This window comes from Grampus griseus, assembly GCF_964374135.1.
Source record: "Grampus griseus genome assembly, chromosome: 18".
Classification (NCBI taxonomy): domain Eukaryota; kingdom Metazoa; phylum Chordata; class Mammalia; order Artiodactyla; family Delphinidae; genus Grampus; species Grampus griseus.
Genome location: NC_139012.1, coordinates 791,621 through 811,274, shown reverse-complemented (window position 1 = coordinate 811,274; position 19,654 = coordinate 791,621). Strand labels below are relative to the sequence as shown.

Genomic DNA, 19,654 nt, shown 5'->3' with positions numbered 1-19,654 from the left:
GGCCCCATGCCCTTGGCCCTGCCGGTGGTGGGCCAGAGGAGGGACAAGTGTCCAGGGCTCAGTATCCACTAGGTCCAGTCCACCCGGCGATAAGGAGCAAACCCGCACCCTTCTGCCCCGAGGACATGGAATCTGGCCAGAGGCCGGGCGTGGGCGTGGAGCCCACCGGCAAGGCAGGAGCAGGAGAGCACCCAGTGGACAGGGCCCTCCACGCGGCGTGCGCACACACCCGGTCTTCTCCGTGCACCTGCACAGGCACACGCCTGGCCGCCTCTCCCTCCTGTGCACGTACACATGCACCCGCCCATACACGCCCACGGGCACAAACCCAGCCTGCTTTTCTCCTCCGCGAGTACAAATACGCGCTGCGCACACACTGGAACACCGCTCCTCCAAGTCCGCACATCTGCACGTGCACGCACACACACACACACACATTCGACCCCTGTCCTCCGTGTGTGCATGTATACCTTGCCCCTGGCTATGCACACACGCACGTGCACACCCATCGCTTGGCCCCGTGTGCGTACACACTGACCTGCACACCTTGCCCCTGTTCCCCGTGTGCCTACACATGCATACACACCCCCAGCCCCTGTCCTCCGGGTGCACACACATCCACACACACCAGGCCCCTGTCCCCCGAGTGCACACACACGCACTTGCACCCTGGTCCCTGTCCCCCATGTGCGCACACACGCCCGTGCACCCCCTGCCCCGATCCCCCAGATGCGCACACATGTGCACACATCCCAGCCCCTGTCCCCCGGGTGCGTACACTCGCCCGTGCACCCCCGGCTCCCATCCCCCGTGTGCGCACACGTGCACACATCCCCGGCCCGGCTACCCCGCGCGCGCACCGCCGCGTCCTGGGCCAGGCCCTCCTCTCCATCCCCGGTCGGCGCGCGCACATACGCGGGCACGCGCAGGCGCAGCCCATCCCCTCGGAGCTCGAGCGCGGGCCTCCGGGCGGGAGGGGGAGGGGGAGGAGGGGGAGGGGAGGGAGGAGGAGGAGGAGGAGGAGGAGGGAGCCGAAGGCGCGAAAAGGCGCGCAGGCGCGCTGCGGGAGCCGGGCCGCCGCCCACGTCACCGCGCCGCGCACGTCACGCCGCCCGACGCTCGCAGGGTGAGCCCCGCGCCCCGGCGCCTCGGCAGGGCAGGGACCCCGGCCGAGCGCCGCCGGGACCGCCGCCCTCAGCCCGCCCGCCCGCGTGTGCGCGCCCGGTGTCCGCGCGCCGACCGCCCGCCAGGTGCGGCGGGCCGGGGTCCCGGAGGGGCGCGCGCGCTGAGCGCCCGCGGACCCCGCCGCCCCCCGCCCCCGCGCCGCGTGCGCCGACCCGGTCCCCGCTCGCTGAGGGCCGCCGCGTGGGCGCCCAGGTGACCGGCCCAGCGGGGTCGCGGGCCGGGGTCCCGGGCGGGGCCTGCGGGCGGCCTCCAGGCGGAGCGGCGCGCGCGTCCGCGTCCGCACCCGGCGGGGGTCGGAGCGGGGCGGGTCCGAGCGCGCGGGGTCTGGGGCGCGGGGTCCGGGCGGCGCTGGGCCCACCTGCCCGCCGACTGCCGGTTCCGGCGCGCGGGGGGCGCTCGCGGGTGGCGGCCGCGGCCTAGTGACAGGCCGGAGGCCGGGACCCCGGAAGCCCACCTGTCAGAGTTACCGGTCGGCCGGTGGTCGCGGGTGGGCCGGGAGCGCCAGTGGGAGCGCGTGTGTGCGGGGCCGCGGTGCCAGGCTTATCCGCGCGGGGTCTTTGTGCGCGTCAGGGAGGCTGGGCGGGCATCCTGGTGGCTGACGGGCTGCCCTGCCTGGGATGACTTTAAAGTCTCCAAGGTAGGGGGCATTTCTGGGCTGCGCGCGCTCTGGGGATGGGGTGGAAAGGAAGGGTTTGGAAAGGAAGGCACCTGCTACCCGGAGGGGCAGTGGGGACAGCGGTGGTACTGGGGGAACGTTGGTGTTACTTCTTATTTCATCCTTACTCATTCCTCGTTTTTCCTTCTTACCAGAAAAACCATTTTTCTTCTCTGGAGGGTGAACATTTATAGCATCGATTTCACGGATCTGGTAACATGGCAAAAGATGTAAGTATGTTCGCTTCCTGCTGGACAGACGTTTGCCTAGTGCTGTGTTCTTGGTAGGTTCCCACTTTGTTTCAGAATGACCACACATAAACCACAGAAGAGTTGATTTTCAGGCTTTTAAAGCACATGAAACAAGGTAAAGGTGAAAGAAGAGGAGAAACCCACAGCTTGTGTGGAGCCGTGCGCCGGCCTCGGCCTGGGCTTCGCAGGCCTGAACGCCGGGCGGTAAGCTCCGTTAGGAGGCTCAGTCGCAGCCCGATTTCTGGGTCCTGCCGACGGTTAACTCGTAAATCAATCATGCCCTTGTGGGAGGACGCCCTGAGTGCAGGAGGGCTGGGCCCGGCCCTGGGCTGCGCCCTGAGCACCTGCCTTGTGTACCTCGTGGGAAGCTAGTTCAGCTTCGATCCGTAAAGCGCTGAGCACTGGTTTCGGCAACTCTTTGTCTCAGAAAGAGTGAAATTCGGTGATGAACAAAATGTGGTAAAAAATTCTCCTTTAGCTTTATATTGTTATGAAGCTATAGGACGTAGTGAGTGATTTTTCTTCACAGTTTGCAAGAAACAGGCTTTTAGGCCCCCAAATATACTTTATGGGCCGTGTAGCCCTGTACTACCCTTGGTAATAGTTAACTGAAACCCCAGCTCTGTCCTTCAGTGTTTCTCAGAATGTGCTGTTCTGTGAACGTTAGGGAAAAGAGGCCGTGGACTTATTCACTCATTAATTGCACGGAAGTACAGCCCGAGACACAGCTGGAGGCGTAAAATGTGTCTGTATCTGTGGGACCACATAACAGGTGTGAAGTCCTCCCGCCAGCATGTGTGGACTCGGGTGCCCCTGTGTGGTGTCTGTGGGTATGGGTTTATCATCTCTGTCGGTCGAAGGCCGTGCCTGCTTCTCTGCTACGTTCGCCCCAAGGACGCGGGCCGGGCAGCAGGCGCGCAGTAAGGGCGCTGCGGTGCCGGGGCTGGTGTTTGGGGGCCGAGTTTCTTGCCCTCCTGTGTGAACCCCTGGAGGAGAGCCATCTTCCTGCTCCGGGGCGTCTGGGGGAAGTAGAGACGGACGGTCACGGCCCCGGGCCCGGCTGCAGGAGGAGGACTGCTTAGCGGCCTCTTCCGATGGTCCCTCCTGGAGACACAGCCCCGCAAAGCGCAGGCAGCCCGGTGGCTGGGTGGAGTGATGCAGGACCGTCCGTTGCGATGTGAGTAGGTGACACCGGCCGTGGAGGTCGGTGCCGTGGTGATACCGGCCTGAGGAGATGCAGGTGAAGTGGCCTTGCCTGTGCTGAGCTGGGGGCCGTCAAGTGTGCTGGAACCAGGTCTCGCTGGGGCTGGGGGTCGGCGGGCTGGAGGCCACGGCCGGGCCAGGGCTTGGCCCGTGTCCCGCTGCCTGAGTCTTAAGGAGGGTGTGACGTTTGAGCCTGGGAAGCCGACCCTGGCAGCCAGCGGTAACTTAAGCAGTGGGGCCTCAGTGTGGTCGCTCGTGTAAGATCAAAGCCCCTTGAGTTGAAGGGGGTGGTGGGCTGGGACTCCAGCTCGGCAGAGCTCTGGGGGCTCCGTGGGGGACTGCTGGGGCTGGAGGGGCTGGGACGGGGCAGCGTGGGCTGTCCCCCTGCGGGTGGGCCAGTCTCCTGGGCGTACCTGGGGCTTCTCTCTACCCCGTCGTAGGTGCGTCGGGCCCAGGGTCCTGCCCTACTGGGCCGAGGACCCCTGCGTGCTGCTGGCCTCGCGTGGGGTTTGGGGTTTGCCGGAGCCGTGACGGTGACCCCGGCGGTGAGGGTGGAGCAGAGTCGGGAGCAAGCGGCGTGTTCCCCCTGAACCCCGGAGGGTGGGGGTGGGGAGGGTGAGGGCACAGGCCGGTGGCGCCTGAGGCCGAGCTGCCCGCCCGCCGTGGGGCTTCTGTGCCTAGTGCACGAAGAGGTGAAGTCTTCGTGTGTTTTTCTAAAAGGCGTCTGGACAAAACACTGTCATTCCCGCGTTTAACCATTTTCCGGCAATACGTGGAAAGAAGCCTGGTGGCTCGGTGGTTCACCACCACCGTTCCCTTTGGAAAGTGGGTCTCCGCGCCGTCCTTAACTTCCCTGGCCCCTTCGTTGCTCCCGGGACCCTCGGCCCTCGTGTGTGGGACTCACACCAGAGCTCAGGGACTGTCCTTAATGTGCATGTGGCGGTGTTGCCACGATTTCCTGCGACGAGGCCCGTGGGTCAGAGGCGCGCGGGTCGAAGGTGGTGGCGACGCTGTTGGCGGCGCCGTCCTGGGGCTGCCTGTTCCCTCCCCCACGGGGACTTGTCACCCTGCTGAGTGGAAATGCAGTTCATTGGTTATTGATTTATGAAGCTGGGTATCTGTGGGTTTTGTTTTGTGCCTCTGGTCCCATGACAGATCCTGATGGGAGGGCTTCCAGTGCCCAGGACGCTCCTGCGGTGAATGTAGGCGTGGAAGGAAATGTGAAAACTGTCACCGTCAGAGATGTCTCATCGTACTAAAAATTGCAGTTGTGTGAAGTAGAGAGTGGATGGCGTCTGACGTTGTGCATGTGGGTCTGTGTGTGTTTCCTGAGCGTGTGCGTGTAGGGGGCCGAGCGTGTGCGTGTGTGCGCGTCTGCATGTGTGTGTGTGCTGAGTGTGTGTGTGCTGAGCGTGTGCGCGTGCTAAACGTGTGGTGCACGCGTGTCCCTGCATCTGTGGGGCCACACTGCAGAGGTCTGGCCCTCAAGCCATGAGTGACCCAGGGTCTGTGGCCCTGATGAGTGCTTTGGTGCCATTGGCCTTTGGAAGACTGTGGGTTTGAGATAAAGGGCCTGTGTAGCGGCTGTAGTTGTTCTAGAACTGGACTGGAGGGGCCGCAGGGAGTGAGCCCGTGACTAGCCCCCGCCCCGGCCGTTGGAGTGACCCTCGGAAGGAGGACACGGGGCTGGCGTCCCCACTGGGAGGACCAGTCCTCCTCCAGCGTCACAAAGGTTTGAAAAGAGCAGGTGGGGGGTAGTCGATTCGTGAAATATCAGGCCTGCGTTTGCGGAGATGTTCCTGGGACCCTCCCCTCCCTGCTTCAGGTTGGGGGCAGAGGGCAGGTGAGCCGCGGTTCGGCCCCAGCAGTCCCGGGAGGGCCTGTGAGTTGCCGTCAGGGCTCGGGGACCTCACCGTGGAGCTGCTCTGTGGTTGCACTTTGCGTTCCGTGAGGTTATGGAAAAACCCCTGGATTGTGTTACTGAGGGCAGGAGACCGAAGAAACACGCGTGGAATCTAGGCTTGTGAGGGATGCATAACGAGGCCTGGTTTAATGAGCTTGTCTAGAAACACACGTCCTGAATGCTGTTTCCCAGGCCTGGGCCTCGGTGATGAGATTCGGGCCGCGGAAGGGGACCTGGGCTGGCGGGACCGGCCGTGTCTCTCAGGCCGTGAGGTGGGGGCCCGCCGGGCGCTGACGGTGCTTCTCTTCCCGCTTGAGACACGAGCGAGAGAGCTCAGCCCGCTGCGGCGAAAGCGGTGCAGCCAGCACTGCTGTGCTTGTTTGCTGACGGGCTTTTCCTGTCTCGGAATCACCTTTTTTCTGCCCGGAGTGAAGTTGGAGAAACTCTGAGGCTGTGTGAAGAGCAGGACGCTGTGGCAGGACCAGCAGTGCCGCCCTGGACCCCGCGGCTGCGTCGCACCTGGTGGGAAATGCTGTCTGTCTCCTGGTACAGCCAGGATGCTTTCTCAGCCCTGCTCCTCGGTGAGCGAGTCACGCCGGGGTGCGCTGTGGACCTGGGGCTCGGCACCCAGCCTGACGCGCGTTGTGGCCCCTCGGGGCGTTTTCCGCACACAGTCGCTGCTGGAAGCCCTTCTCTTTGGTGTCGAGCGAGCCTCGTTTTTCTGCAGCGTAGAGCAGCGTGGTTCTTGCTCGGACGCCAGCCCTGGCTTCTCCTCCTGTGGCTCTGTGCTGTTTGTTGAGGGGGCTGGGCCTTGGGGGGAGCGGGGTTGGGCCACAGCCCTGGGTCACTCGTGGCGTGAGGGCCAGACCTCTGCAGTGTGGCATCGCGTTGGCCCAGATGGAGGTGGGACTCAACCCGGCCCCTCTGCTCAGACGGGCACGGCCGGTACGGAGTCTGTCTACGCTGCGCGGGCCTGGACGGGAGCCGGCGGTGGTGGCTCAAGAGTCGTGGCGCTATCTGGGCCCGGAGCAGATGTGCTGCACGGATTTCGAGGGTCCAGGGTGAAGTTGGACTTATTTCTCTCAATCTCTGTTGTTTTTTTTTGTTTTGTTTTGTTTCTGTTTTTGTTTTTTGCGGTACGCGGGCCTCTCACTGTTGTGGCCTCTCCCGTTGCGGAGCACAGGCTCCAGACGCGCAGGCTCAGCGGCCATGGCTCACGGGCCCAGCCGCTCCGCGGCATGTGGGATCCTCCCAGACCGGGGCACGAACCCGTGTCCCCTGCCTTGGCAGGCGGACTCTCAACCACTGCGCCACCAGGGAAGCCCGGCCTCTGTTGTTTGAGCTCAGGACTCTGTCCATCAAGGTCCTGTGTTCACAGGATCCAGATTTTAAGGGGATTCTGTTAGACAGAGTGAAACCCCTGGGCCTCCCTTGGGCCCTGAAACGCAGCACCTCCCGACACCTGTACCCCGGTGTCCCAACAGATGACTTCGTGTCACCGAGGGCCCAGAGGGACACGGAGCGCTTGCTGGATGGTACCCAGGGTGGGATTCTGCCTGTGGACCGGGCCGCGGGCCGCGCCGCTCTGCCTCCCTGCCCAGTCACCGGTGACAGACTTGCCGGCCCTTCCTGGCCCATCCCGCAGAGGATTCGCCACCCCAGGGGTTCTCTGTGGCAGCCGTGAGTTTGTCTTTGCTGGTTGATGTCGCACCAGCAGGCGTTTTTGTCACAAACCTTGGGTTTTCGTTTTAGCAGAAGTTCCGCAAGGAACGAGTGTGAATTACTGAAAAAGTTCAGGGAATGTTTCTCGTGATCGTAAACGCATTGTTAGTTGGGCCAGAGTTGGAAAAGCTCCAGGAGAACGAGAACAAGAGAAAGGAGCCATCTGCCAGCCGGCATCTGAGGGGATTGTTGGGGGTTTGTAGGTTCTTCCTGTCGGATCTTCACTTAGTTGTACATGACAAAGGTTTTACCCACGTGTGAACGTTCTGTGCGTCCCACGTCTACCCCGTCCACGTCCGTGTGCTGTCGCTGTTTCCCCCAGTCGGGCTTTCTCTTCTCCTGTGTCATCTTTAGCAGCTGTGCGTTTATTTGACACGTTGGGGAATCGTAGGTGGTCACTTACCGAAAAGTGACCTAAAATGGGAAATAATAAAAAAGGATACATTCCTAAACTCATCTTGTAAAATTCAAACACCTATGCTTGCCCTCCCAGCCCCCTGGCTGTAGAGCGAAGGCCTTTCTTGGCGAACGGGTCCATCGATTCACGTTTCTTGCATAAACCATAGCCCGTAAGGCCCAGCTTTGATTTCTGCAGGATGGAGGGAGGACGTAGAGGACGTTTAAAGGTGCTGAATGCGACCTAGATTGTTTGCGGTTTTTTCCACGCGTTTAATAACAAGTATAAGCGGCACAAGTGGGCGTTTAGAAGCAAACACAGCCGAGTGGCGGCCTGACACGCGGGTCTTCGGAGGGTCCTGAAGGGGTGGGGCTGGGTTAACTCGACAGAGCCCCTCTGCCCCGTGCCCAGGCCCCAGCAGTGGGGATACTGGTGGCTTCCAGTTCAGTCTTCTCACGTTTGCACAGATCCACCATGATAACCCAGGACGGGTTCTTGGCAGTGTAATTGCGGGTGGACGCTCACACGCGTGCGCCGTGCCTGAGGCGTCCTCAGATGACTTCCTGGGGCGGGCGTGCCGAGTCGCATCTACTCCCATCAGGTTGTCGGAGCCCATTTTAACCGCCCGTTTTTAACACCAAGTTTGCTAATTTAAAAACCCACAGACTCGCTCCATTTGATGGGTGAGGTTTTAAATTCATTGTTTCCGTTTGCATTTTTTGATTCAGAGACTGAATATGTTCCTTCTAAGACATCACGTTTCTTTGTGACTCGAACGCGCCCCGTGCTGCATCCTCCATTCAGGTGTCGATTTCCTGTTGATTTGCATCCACTCCAGAAACAAAGGATGTTCGTGAAACCGTTGTCGTCATTTCACAGCAAAACGTTAAGATTTGGTTCTTCTGTCGTCAGCATGAGTGGTAGATATACCATCATTTCAGGCTACACCATGGAGAGCACACCAGAGTTCACACCTGGAAGTTTCACGTTAGGAACAGTAGTTTCCAGGTGTCTGAAGGTTCTTCCTTCCCTGTCGTCCCGGTGCAGTGTGACCGAGGCCGGCACGGGTCTGTGTTCCTGCCCCTCTGGGGCCGTGGTCTCGGCCTCAGCTGTTACACGATGGCTTGTCCTCTGCTTCCTGGTCTTGGGGACTTGAGTACCTGGCGTGGGTCTCATCTTTATGTTGTTTCATTTGCATTTCAGAAAAATCAGGGTTTGAGTGAAAATGTCTCATGCTGAATCGATGGCATCTGGATCTGATCGGAGCTCTGGGGGTGAACACCCCCTCGTGCAGCCGAGGGCCCCAGGCCACCAGCATCGGGGTGCAGGGAGGACCCTGGCTGCAGTGTGGACGTGCCCGTGGGGTGTGGGCAGCAGGGACTTGTTGGGGGGAAGGGCCTGCTGCACTGGGTCTGGGGACGGGGTTCCCCTTGAGGGGCCGCGGCCGGGCACAGTGGGTAGGAGGGCGGACGAGGGGCAAACCCAGAACAGGCCTTGGGGGCTTTGGGGAAGGGGAGAAGCCCGCCCATTGGGTCAGCCTTTCTGGTCCTAAAGAACCTGAAATCATGTTCCCCTGGGGGCGACTTGCAGAGGGGCGGGGTCCTAGTCTCCGTCGCCTGGCAGAGGGTGCGGCAGGGCTATAGCCCCTGCAGGTCTGCCGCAGAAAGGCCAGAAAGCGGGACGGAAGCAGGTATGTGAAGTTGTCTCGGAGCTGTGTCACGTTTTCTTAGGGCAGTCTTGCGTTTGCACCTGTTGTGGAGTGAATTCGCTGTTTTTCTGTCCATGATGAGTGAGGCTGGTCAGACTGTGGGTTAGAGGCCGCGTCCTTCTAGGGAGGGTGAGGCCGGGTCTGACGGGAGCCCCAGGACCTGGTGTTGGGGGCTGGGAGTGGGGCGGCACCTGCTCTCTGGTGGGTGGAAGGTGATGGTTTAGACGATCTGCGTGGCGCTGGGAGCAGGTTGGGGGGCGGAGTGGGGGGAAGCGCTCCTTTACACGTGGGTCTCTGGGGGCGCGGGGGGCTCTGATGCCCTACGGGAGGCCCTGGAGTCCTGGCATTTCCGAGCAGGGCGTCAGGGCCCCTAAGGAGGAAGCAGAAGACGCGGGCTGGGCTGTGCCCTGCCTCCCGGCCGTGTGCCCCTCGGGGACAGTAGCCAGCATCCCGGCAGGGGGTCAGGATCTCACTTGAACTCTGCAGCCTCACCCTGGTTCCTGGCCCCGCCTGCGCCCCCCGATCCCTGCAGCCCGCTGGGCCTTGTGAGTGTGACCCCCACTGGTGGCGAGCCCTGGGCCTGGTGCGGGAAGCGTTGTCGCCCGCCGGCCGTCTCCTCTCCAGACCTGTGGCCGATGCTTCCCTGCCTGTGGCTCAGGCCACTCGCTGTGGCCGTGGCCACCGTGGCTCTGGCCGCCACCTGGCTTCCTCTCCGTGGATACCGGGGGGTCCCGGGGTGGGGGTCCCGGCCTCAGAGCCGCGGCTTGCAGCCCCCCAACCTCGTGCTTCCTGGATCTTGGGATCCTGGGGCGTCTGGATCCTCTGTTGAGGAAGTGGCGGGAGCCTCATGTTTGCCCAGTTACGGAAGTAGAGGGTTTATTTAAAAATCCATGTAAGAGTCGGAAAGAAAGTTAAGAGTCGTCTGAAATCACGGTCCAGGGTGGCCTTGCTGTTAGATTTTGGGGGTTGTTTTGGGAGTAACTTACACGTCCGTTACACGGCTTTGCATACGTGCTCCCAGACGCTCTTCTCCTGCTGTGCTTCTCCACGGGTTTGTCCCGGGCGTTTTCATGTTGGTGAATACGAACGATAAGAGGCGGCTCCGTGGGCCACCTCAAATGTGTGCGGGGGGAGGGGCCCGCACCCCTGTCGCGTCCTGAGTGACTCGGTTCAGGGCTGTCCCACTGTCCTGCCTCCCCCGGGACTGGTTACACTGCTACTGTCGTGGCATCAGATGTTCCAGGCCGTGTCCCTTGAAGGTGGGAAACCTTTACACCTGAAACTCGTATGATGTTGTACATCAGCTGTAGCTCAAAAAATAATGCAAGTAAGTAAAGAAGAGAAACGCCCCAAATGCTGCACGTTGATTCCCGAGTGTCTCCCCGCTGGTCCTAGACCCCGAGGGGCTCTGCCACTGGGGCCCCGTGGGGTGTTTCACGTGGACGTGGCCCTGGGTCCTCACCCGTTCAGGCAGCCTCCCCTGTACCGCCTTGTGAGCGCCAGGGGCCGGTTTCACCTGTTCTGTGGTGTCTGTGGCAGGAGCTGGATCTGAGGCTCCAGGCACAGCCTCCCGAGCTGTGCTGTCCACCTGGAGCCTTTCTTCAGTGATGGACCTCAGCCCTCGCCCTGGCACTCCGGCCTCGTTGGTTCCTAATGTCTCCGTGGTGGCCCTTCCGTGGCAGGTGGCCTCGGTCAGCTCCGTAGCAGGTCACCCAGAGTTTAGGGACCTTGAGAGCAGTGTTGTCACCTGTGGCGTCTGCGGCAGGAGCACGGGACCCAAAGGTGTCCTCGATGGTCCCTGAGGCCCCCGGGGGCCACTTGTCGCCCTCAAATCATGAGAGCAAGTGAGGGGCCGAGGAGACAGAGGGGGACAGAGACAGAGAGATGGGGAGAGACAGAGACGGACACAAGATGCAGGTGGGAGGGGCGGTGAGCCAGCGGGCAGGCGACTTGGTCCCTCGTGAGCTGCCCTGGCCTTTGCGGGTTTGGCCACCAGGTCAGGCCGCGCTCGGGGGAGGGGACTGGGCAGGCGCGAAGTCCCGCCAGCGGGGGGCCTGGCTCACTCACCGGGTGCGTGTCCCCCGGCGAGGGGGGCAGCGCTCTTCGGGGTCCATGTCCTTTTACGTTAGGGCTGCTCCTGTGACTGCTGTGCTGAAAGGACCTCATGTTTCTCTTGTATGTGCGTCAGTGCTGATGTTAAGGAATGCTGTGGACTAGGTTTTCTCATGATTTCCACGAGGGCCAGCGATGATGGATTTTGTCTTTTTCTCGTCACCATGACAGCACTGATGCGCTGGGTGTGCCCGTGTGGCTCGGGAAGTGCCGCAGCCTTTCAGGATGAGGCAGGAGGAGGTTACTGAGGTGAAGGTGTGCGCGTGCGTGCAAACTGGCTCCCTCAGCGCCCCTCCCCGGTGGGCGGGCCCTGGCCTGTGCGGAATCCTCGGGGTCCAGCGAAGGAGGCCGGGAGGTGATGCAGAGGCAGACTGGGGGGGAGATGCGGCAGGGCTCAGCCAGGTCACGCCTCCTGGGGGCAGGTGACGAGCTGGGGCCCCACTTTGCAGTTCTCAAGCCTGGAGCGTGGTGGTGTCGGCAGTAGGAAGGTTTGCTAGTTTAAGTACAGTGGTTGTCAGCTTTTCAGCTTTCGTTCTTAATTGTTCAGCCCTTTCTAGCAGCATTGTGTGTTGGGGACGCGTGTTTCACCGTCACTGCTACTGTGAATGGCATAGCTGTGCCTCCTGTAATGGAGCAGCCGACTTTTTCCGCTAACTACAAACACAAAAGGCAGAATATGGTTCTTCTAAGGAAAATTAAGGTTCGTTATGGCAGACGAGTGCCTTTGTTCTTGGTTTGCATGTAATGGATTTAGCAGCATGGTGTTTCCCTAGAGGAAGCCAGGTTTGCACCTTAAATACAAAGATTTTGTCAGAAAGCGAGTCCAGAGCGCTGATGTTCCAATTCACTGCAGTTTCAGAAATACGTCTCGAGGGTCAAGCGCCACCTGTGTTTTGATGCCTGTTGTCAAGGCCCTGAGCTCGTGGCCTCTGGGCTGCGAGGTGCGGGGAGAGGCCCCGAGGCCTGCTCCTGAAGCGGGCGTTTTAGAAAAGGCTGCACTGGGGTGGAGGGTGGCTTGTGGGTGACGATGCCCGCGACCCCTCCGTGCGTACCTGGGTGGACCGGCTCCTCTCCCGAGGTCGGCGCTGTCCGTGGTTTGTCCCGCTCCGGTGCGGTGTCCTGCAGGGCAGGGGCGGTGCAGAGGTGCTGTCCCCACACGGAGCCCGGGGCGGGCTAGGGTGTTGGCCTGAGTCGTCTTCAGGCCCGCAGACGACTCTGTCACCTTCCCACAGAGCCGGGCGAGAGGGGCCTCGGGTTCAGGGGTGATGGCGACGTCTGTGTGCAGCGTCCCTGGTAGGTCTAGAAGGTGAGGTGGAGCCGTCTCGGCAGCGGGGTGGCCTCGAGGGTCTGCCCTGCTCCGCTGCCGTCGCTCTGACGTCTCGAGCTGCTTGACTGTGGCTGTCGCCCACCCCCCCGAGGCCAGTGCCGCTCGCTTAGTCCCTCAGAAAGGCCTCCTCTGGGGTCAGGGGGCCTGAGAAATTGCTGGGCTGTGACTGCGTGTAGTTGATGGTTTGCGGTCGCGTCACATCCAGGGGTCACGGCCGCGGCTGCCCACGGCTGTGAGGTTTGCCCCCAGAGTGGCGGCCGGATGGTGAACGGCAGTGCTTTGTTATGTTCTGAGGAAACCTGTAACCGGCATCATCTCTGGGTGGGAACAGTGACCCCAAAATGCAGTGGCCGAAAGTAACAGCACACGTGTTCTCCCAGCAGCCGGGGAGGGTCGGGTGCGGGTGGCCTTGCCGAGGGGTCTGTCCCTGGGTCTGGCGGCCACCCCGGGGGGCCTTGGTGTCCTCGCGGCACCCCGAGCGAGCGGCACAGGAGGAGGGGCGACCCCGCTGTGGGGCACAGCCCGCGGTCCCCACGGGTCCCCGGTGAGGGCGGGAGCCCCCGAGGCCCCAGGTCCAGGCGGCTCCTCCAGGCTCAGCGAGGAGGTCCCCGCGGCGCTGGTGCGGCGCTTCAGGTTGTCTGAAGGGAGGATTTCTCAGGTGTTTGTTTCCTTCACGTGCAGGCGAGCTCGTGTCTCCTCTGTGATTCTGACACGTTGTGTGGGGACGTAGAGGGAGTTTCTGCACCTGGGAGCCTGGCTGGGTGCGGGCTGCCGTCCACGCGGCCGTCCGTGTGAGGGGACGGGCCCCTCCGGGCCGTTGGGCCTCAGTCGGGTGTCGGGTGGCACAGGCTTCTCGCCCCTGCTGGGAGATCAGGGCCGAGCACCCGGCCGCTCTGGGGGGGGGTCTCTCTGGAGGCGGCGGAGCCCGATCCGTGGCTCTGGGTGGTGTCACCACGGGGGGTCAGCTGGCACCGGTGGGGGGCCCTGCGGCGGCCCAGATGTCCACGAGGGGACCGCTGAGAGCCCGGCGGGAGACGCAGGCGCTGTCGTGGGTTCCGGCCCCGTCTCCGCAGTGGCTCCCCGCTGGAGTGTGGGAGGCTCTGGAGCGCCGCGCGGTGGGTGCAGGCGGCGTGGCATCCAGGGTCAGGAGGCCGCTTCTGTGCAGTGTCGCTGCGGAGCCGGCTCTGCCCCAGAGCTCGTGAGCCGTTTGCCTCGTTTCTCCTATGTTTCCTGGTCCAAGTTCCCCTGGCTTAGGTGGGAGGCTGGGGCTGGCAGAGAAGGGTGGCCCTTTGCCCCACCCTCAGCAGTTTGCAGGATGGGCTGTGCCCGTCGGCTCTGGCCGGGCAGCCGTTGCGGAGAGCCTGCGGCCGAGGAACGGAGGGTGGGCCCTGCGTCCGGGGTGGGGGGCGAGCGCCCCAACGCAGGACTTCCTGGGCGTGAGCTGCCGAGCTATCGTGGGTCACGTCGCTGCGGGCCAAGCGTGAGAACCGAGCAGGCCGGAGGCGTCGGGGCCCTGGCCGACGGGGGCAGCGGCATTGTTCGGCGCAGGGGACGCTGGTCCCCAGGGCGGGCCGCCCCTGCGCCCTGCGGGCACTGGCCTCGTCATGGGGGCAGGCAGACCTCCTTGACCGCCAGCTGGCATGTCCGCATCGGGTCTCTGCTCTGCGGCTGCAGCGTCCACGCGGAGTCAGCTCTGGGGGAGCAGGACGGGGAACACGGAAGCCGGAGGGAAGGGCGGGGGGCCTGGGGCCCCCTGCCCGTTGCTGCCATCCAGGCGAGGGGGACCAGCCTCTCTCGTCGCCTCTTTCAGGTGCGCGTCCTTATACGGCCCTTCCTGGCCCTGGCGGGTCTTCGCTCTGGGGCTCTGGGGCTCCGAGCCTGCATTACTGGGGCGTTTCTGGGACCCGTGAGATGCGGGCTCCCCAGCCGTGATCCGCGGCGGTCCTGGTGGTCAGGCACTTGGTCCTCCCCCTCGTTTTCTTGGGGGGTCAGGAAACAGCCACAGGGCGTTGCTGGGCTCAGCTTGTGGGTGGCCCCTCCCCCGTGGGGCCTGCCTTTGTCTGGGGCCTCAGCAGGTCGGGGGGCTCCCCCGTCTACCCGTGGGGGATGTGCGTGCGTTTGAGCGCCTCACGGACGTGCCCGCCCAGCCCCACCTCGGTGCGGGGCTGAGGTGGGCTTCTCCACGGCCGGTCTCGGGGGGCGCTGGGCAGGGTCTCCATTAGCTTTTGTTTTCACACCTGGTTGTTGCGGGCACGTGCGAGGTGTGCGTTGCTGTGTATATGGGCGTGTGAGCGTGTGTGAGCGTGTGTGTGTGGACGTGTGAGCGTGTGTGTGGACGTGTGAGCGTGTGGTGTGCGTTGGGGTGTGTGTGTGTTTACGTGCATGCGTGTCTGTGTGCGTCTGTATCTGCACATACGCACATACCCGTGTCTGGCGGCCAGGTCCGGTCGGGAGGGCTGGATTCGGGCCCCGCTCCGAGCAGAGCCGCTGGGTCCAGGGTGTGGCTGCAGGTGCCCCTCCTGGCGCTTGGCGGAGCAGAGAAACGCTGGCGGTTCCCAGACGTGGGGAGGCTGCCGCCACACGGCCTGACGCGGGCGGGCAGGGCGGTACCGTGGCTGGTCTGTGGAGGTCCGGGTCCCCAGCGTGTCTCACCCGAGGCCGTCACTGTGACAGTTTGGGTGGTGCTCCGAGCCCTCCGTAGTCGCACGTGTCGGGCACACGCTTCTTTCGTTCAAGCGGCCCATCGTGCTGGTGCCCCAAACACGCTTGACCGTGAGGTGCCGCCCTGTGCCCCTCTGGTCGCCCTGGGACGAGGGGGGCGCTGGGGGGTGTTGGGTGCATCCCGTGGCCGTGAAGGGCGGGGACGGACACGCCCCGGGCCCCAGGCCCACGCCCCCCATGCACAGAGGTCTGTCCTGATGCTGGGAGCGCGGTGTCCGGCACGCTGACGGAACCAAAGGTGCTCTTCTCAGGCCAGAGCACCAGTTTGCTTTCCCGGTGGCCCACCCGTGGTTACGCATCGCTGATCCCAAATGTGAAATGCCATGTGACTTAGTTGATAACTAAGGGAAGTGTTGCATGGTGTCCCAAAGGCTGAGCTTCAGAGGCTGACAGGATCCTTTTCCCGCTGCTGAGAGCCGATCACGGTGGGTGAGCCAGCACGTGCCCCCGGGCCTCGCGGCTGCGTGGGGACGGCGAGGTGTGCGAGCGGCGGGTTGCTGGATGGACTGCCGCGCTCCCCACGCCTGCTCACTGTGTTGTCGTTGCCCCCACAGGCCGGTCTAATTGAAGCCAACGGGGAACTCAAGGTCTTCATCGACCAGAACCTTAGTCCTGGAAAAGGTAAGGGCGCCCGTCTCGGGAAGGCACGTCTCTGGATAAGTGTGTCTAGTGTGGGGTGGGTGTGAGTGCCCTGACGTGAAGACCCCTGTCAGCGGTGGGAGCCCCACTTGGGGAGCTGCCTGCCTGGAGCCCCCGAAGGACCGGGGTCAGCGCCGCAGTTTATTTTGGTTAGTAAGTTGCGTGCTATATGCAGAGATTCGGGAAAAGTGTGAGGAAGAGAACACAGCACAGGGCACGGATACTCCTTCCGCCTCAGGGCAGCCACGCTGATGCCCGTGAAGCCCACCTCAAGCCTGCGGGTGCGCGGTGCCCCCGTGAGAGAGCGGCGTCTCCTCGTCCGCGCTGTGTCCTGAATGAGCCTCGACGTCTGTCTGCACCCTTGGGATTGAGGGGAGGGGGTGGGGCGGGGCGTTGCGGGCCCTCTTCCCAGGGGCCCCAAGCTTTGCAGTTTCCTTCCTGTAGGGACACGGGATGGACGCCTGCTAGTGGGTGTGTTTGAGCCGGTCTCCCAGCTGTGGATTTGCTGGGTCAGAAGGACGCCCACCTCGAGGTGCTGGCCTGTGATGCCTGGTGGACCAGGCCGTGCCGTGCGGGGCCGCAGCTGCAGGGCCTTCCTTCCTCTGATCTGTGTCTGCCTTCGGCATGCTTGCTGTTGCCTTTCAAATTGGAAAGTTTTCATCAAACAGATAATACGTGTTCACTGAAAAAAAGCGCTGATCGTACCCAAGGGTGCAGTTGAAGACGTAAACGTGTGTTTAAGTGCACGTTTCCTCGGGAGCGTCTGACACCTGGTGTCCATGCACGTGGTGTCCTGGGACCTGTGTTGTCCTCTCCCGGCAACATCTGGTGCCACCTTTTGTGGCCCGATGGCAGCTCTGGGCTCCTGAGTACCAGGTGCGCGTAGGCCACCATCTTCCACTCCCGGGACGTGCTGTTTCCCAGGGCGGGTCCTCATCTCACTGGTGAGGGGCGTCCTCTGGGGACGCGGGTCACTCCGGGTCACTCTGTCCCTCAGCCTGAGGATGGGCTTCTGGGCAGCAGAGGCGAGAACTTAGTAGTGACGTGCGGCTGGAGGCTTGGTGTCACTTTACGATTCTTGAGACTCGGAACCTACCCTCCAGACACACACCCGCAGGGTGAACTCAGCTTCCGGTATTGCTGGGAGGCCTGTTGTAGGAGGACGAGGTGCCCCTCCCCGTTGTGGCCCCCTGGGGCAGGGCGGGGGCTCAGAGGACGTTCCAGGTGGGGATGGTTCTCGGGGAGGTGGAAGGCTGCTCCCCAGGACGTGGTGGGGAGTCGCCCAGGAGTGGCCGGGGTCAGGGCGCCAAGACGGCCAGAGGGCGCCCCAGGCCCGTGAATGCTGCCCCTTGATCTATGCGGGAGCTCCCGCAGGGCCTGCCCGTGAGTGGTGTGTCCACGTGGGCAGGTGTGGCCGCTGTAATGGCCCAGGAGGGCAGCTCCCGCTGATGCCTGAGAACCAAGGAAGCCGCCGGGCTCTTCCAGTGCCAGTGAGGCCAGCGGCTGGCGGGGCTGGGAAGACCCAGCGTGCGAGTGGCCGCCTTGCCCTGACCCTTTTGGCCACGTTAGCCCACAGGGTATTTGTAGCATGGCAGGCAAATAGTAACTCTTCAAACACTAGGTTCTGGAAATTGTTAAACGTTTGCTTAAAATTATTCTCAAGAAAACACTAAACCTCACGTTTTCATACTGTAAGGTATCTTAAAACCTCTGGATATTAATGATATGGTTACTAATGATAAACCTATGTAATAATTTTAGAATCCTTTTTCTGTTAATGGTTATAACAGGTCAGACAGTATATATTCTTAACTCGCTTTTTTGAAAGGAATTCTCTAGTTCATAATGTTATATTTGAAAATACTTTGTTTGGTAGTTCCCTTAAGAAAGGCTTTGTATACGTTTTATGGCTAAAGCGGTGTTATGTCTAGGGAGCAGATTCCTAGCTTGTGTTATAATTTAACCTCCCTGTGGCTGAGATGTTATGCCCCCGCCCCCATAAATGGGTTGTGTGTGGCACGTTTATCAGGAAAACGTGTAAAGCATTCTGATTGCTCTGGCCAGATTAAACCAAAAGCGGAATACCATTCCATGCCCGACGTTGACCAAAAGTAGCCAATCTCAACTGAGTCAACAGTTGTCAGAAACCTGGGAGAGGGTGCTGGGGTGCGTGCGTGCGCGTACCCGTGCCGCAGAACAGCCGCAGGCCAGCGCTGGGCTGAATCCCGTGACGCAGAAGGTCACTTGGGACCCAGGTTCCCTTGGAGAAGGGGCACCGGGAACATGTAGATATTACATTGTATGTTTGTATAGTTACACCTGATATTAAAATGGAATCGGCTCAGCCTTAGAGGAAGTCAGCTAGATCTCTCTGTGGGTCAGTTTCAAAAACATCAGCATCAGAGTTGTAGAATGCGTACAGTACGTACTACCTTCTAGATGTAAAGGCCCGCAAACAGCACTCACATTGTCCGTGGATGCGTGGGCGTGTGTGGGAAGCGTGGAAGACGCAGTGAACGCTCTGAGCGCGGTAGCTGCTGGCCGGGCGGAGTGGGGAGCTTTTCGGCAGAGACAGTGAAATGGCATTCGTGATTCTGTGCGTGCTGTGTACTGGCGCTAAGGCTGCCTGCAAAGTTATTACTTGTATTTGCAGCGTACACGCAAGGGGAAGATCCCCGGGGTGGGACAGGCGGCATGGGTGCAGGTGAGGAGGGGCTGGCCCGGTCCACCCCCGAGTTCTCCCCGCCCCGAGCTGGGCAAAGGCGGGAGCCCGGGTAGCGGCTGGGTGTCGCAGCCGGACCTGCAGACTGGCGGCGAGGTGGCCACGCAGCCCTCCGTGGATGCGGCCTCCGCATAACGACGGACAAATGGCTTTAAAGACCGGCGCCAGGAGCCGTGCCGGACAGCTGCTGTGGGCTTTGACCCGGCGAGCTTCTGCGCTCACGGGTGGTTGAAAACGGAATCGTTTGCAAATTGAAAAAAAAGTTATTCTTTTTAGTGAAAATAACCGATTCCGTATTTTTAAACTTCCTAGTTACTTATCTGTATGTAAATTTGAACGTGGTGTGTTTGATTGCCTGAGCGTATTTTAAATCTCTCAGTGCAAAACAGAGTAATTTTGTGTCTTTTAAAAAATGTTTCTCATATCCAAAACAATTTTTTAAACATTTGTTTTTGTTAAGATACAGATCTCTATTTTTAGAGGAATATAAAAAACTCAAAGCAGATAAACCTATTTTGCTTACAGCCAATAGTTTAAATTGTTTTGGTGTTGATTGGTAAAAATATTAATATTTAGGCAGTTGAAGGATGCATATCTGTCTTCGTCAACTTAGGTTAATAGAAATGATTCATTGTTCGTACGTAGCATCAGAATTCATTGTTTACTGGAATTTGAAGAAGTGTATTTAAAATGCATGGATTGTGAAGAGTTCAAAAATGAGACCTCGGACCAGGCCAGACGGACGGCCGTGTCTCTCCCTCTTGCTGAACCTGGTGGAAGTGAAGGGAAGCGCCCTCCGGTGGCAGCCTGGTGCAAGGCTCCCCGCCTGTAGAACCCCCGCCACCCACCCTGGGGGCCCGGAGCCCGTGTGCTTTAGGGAACCGGGGGGTCCTGTCCACACGGGGCTTCTCCGTCCCTCCAGTGGGGCTGGAAATCCATGTCTCCTCACCTGAGACGTCCCGGCCCTTCCAGGACGCTCGTGCCCCCGGGCCCGCCTGCCGGTTTCCCCGGGCACGCGTGCCCTCTGGTGTCGGCGGGGCAAGGGGTTCACCGTTGTATCCCTGGGGCCGAGGCTGGTGTGGGCACACAGCGCTCTCAGCGGGCTCGTG

At 61.4% G+C, this 19,654-nt stretch overlaps 1 protein-coding gene across 5 annotated transcripts in view; it reads left to right on the top strand.

Moving 5' to 3' along the window:
* Positions 1–1,057: 1,057 nt before the first annotated feature.
* Positions 1,058–19,654, top strand: part of TFDP1 (transcription factor Dp-1) — a 29,268-nt gene continuing 10,671 nt past the window's right edge. The window contains exons 1-3 of one of the 5 annotated variants that reach the window (XM_082675758.1): positions 1,058–1,126; positions 1,996–2,070; positions 15,739–15,805. In XM_082675758.1, the coding sequence (XP_082531884.1) occupies positions 2,059–2,070; positions 15,739–15,805 (79 nt within the window). In that variant the 5' untranslated portion in view covers positions 1,058–1,126; positions 1,996–2,058. Of the gene's footprint in view, positions 1,127–1,188; positions 1,251–1,737; positions 1,823–1,995; positions 2,071–15,738; positions 15,806–19,654 lie in introns of those variants that run through there. The other 4 variants (XM_082675760.1, XM_082675759.1, XM_082675762.1 and 1 more) reach the window with 4 other exon arrangements.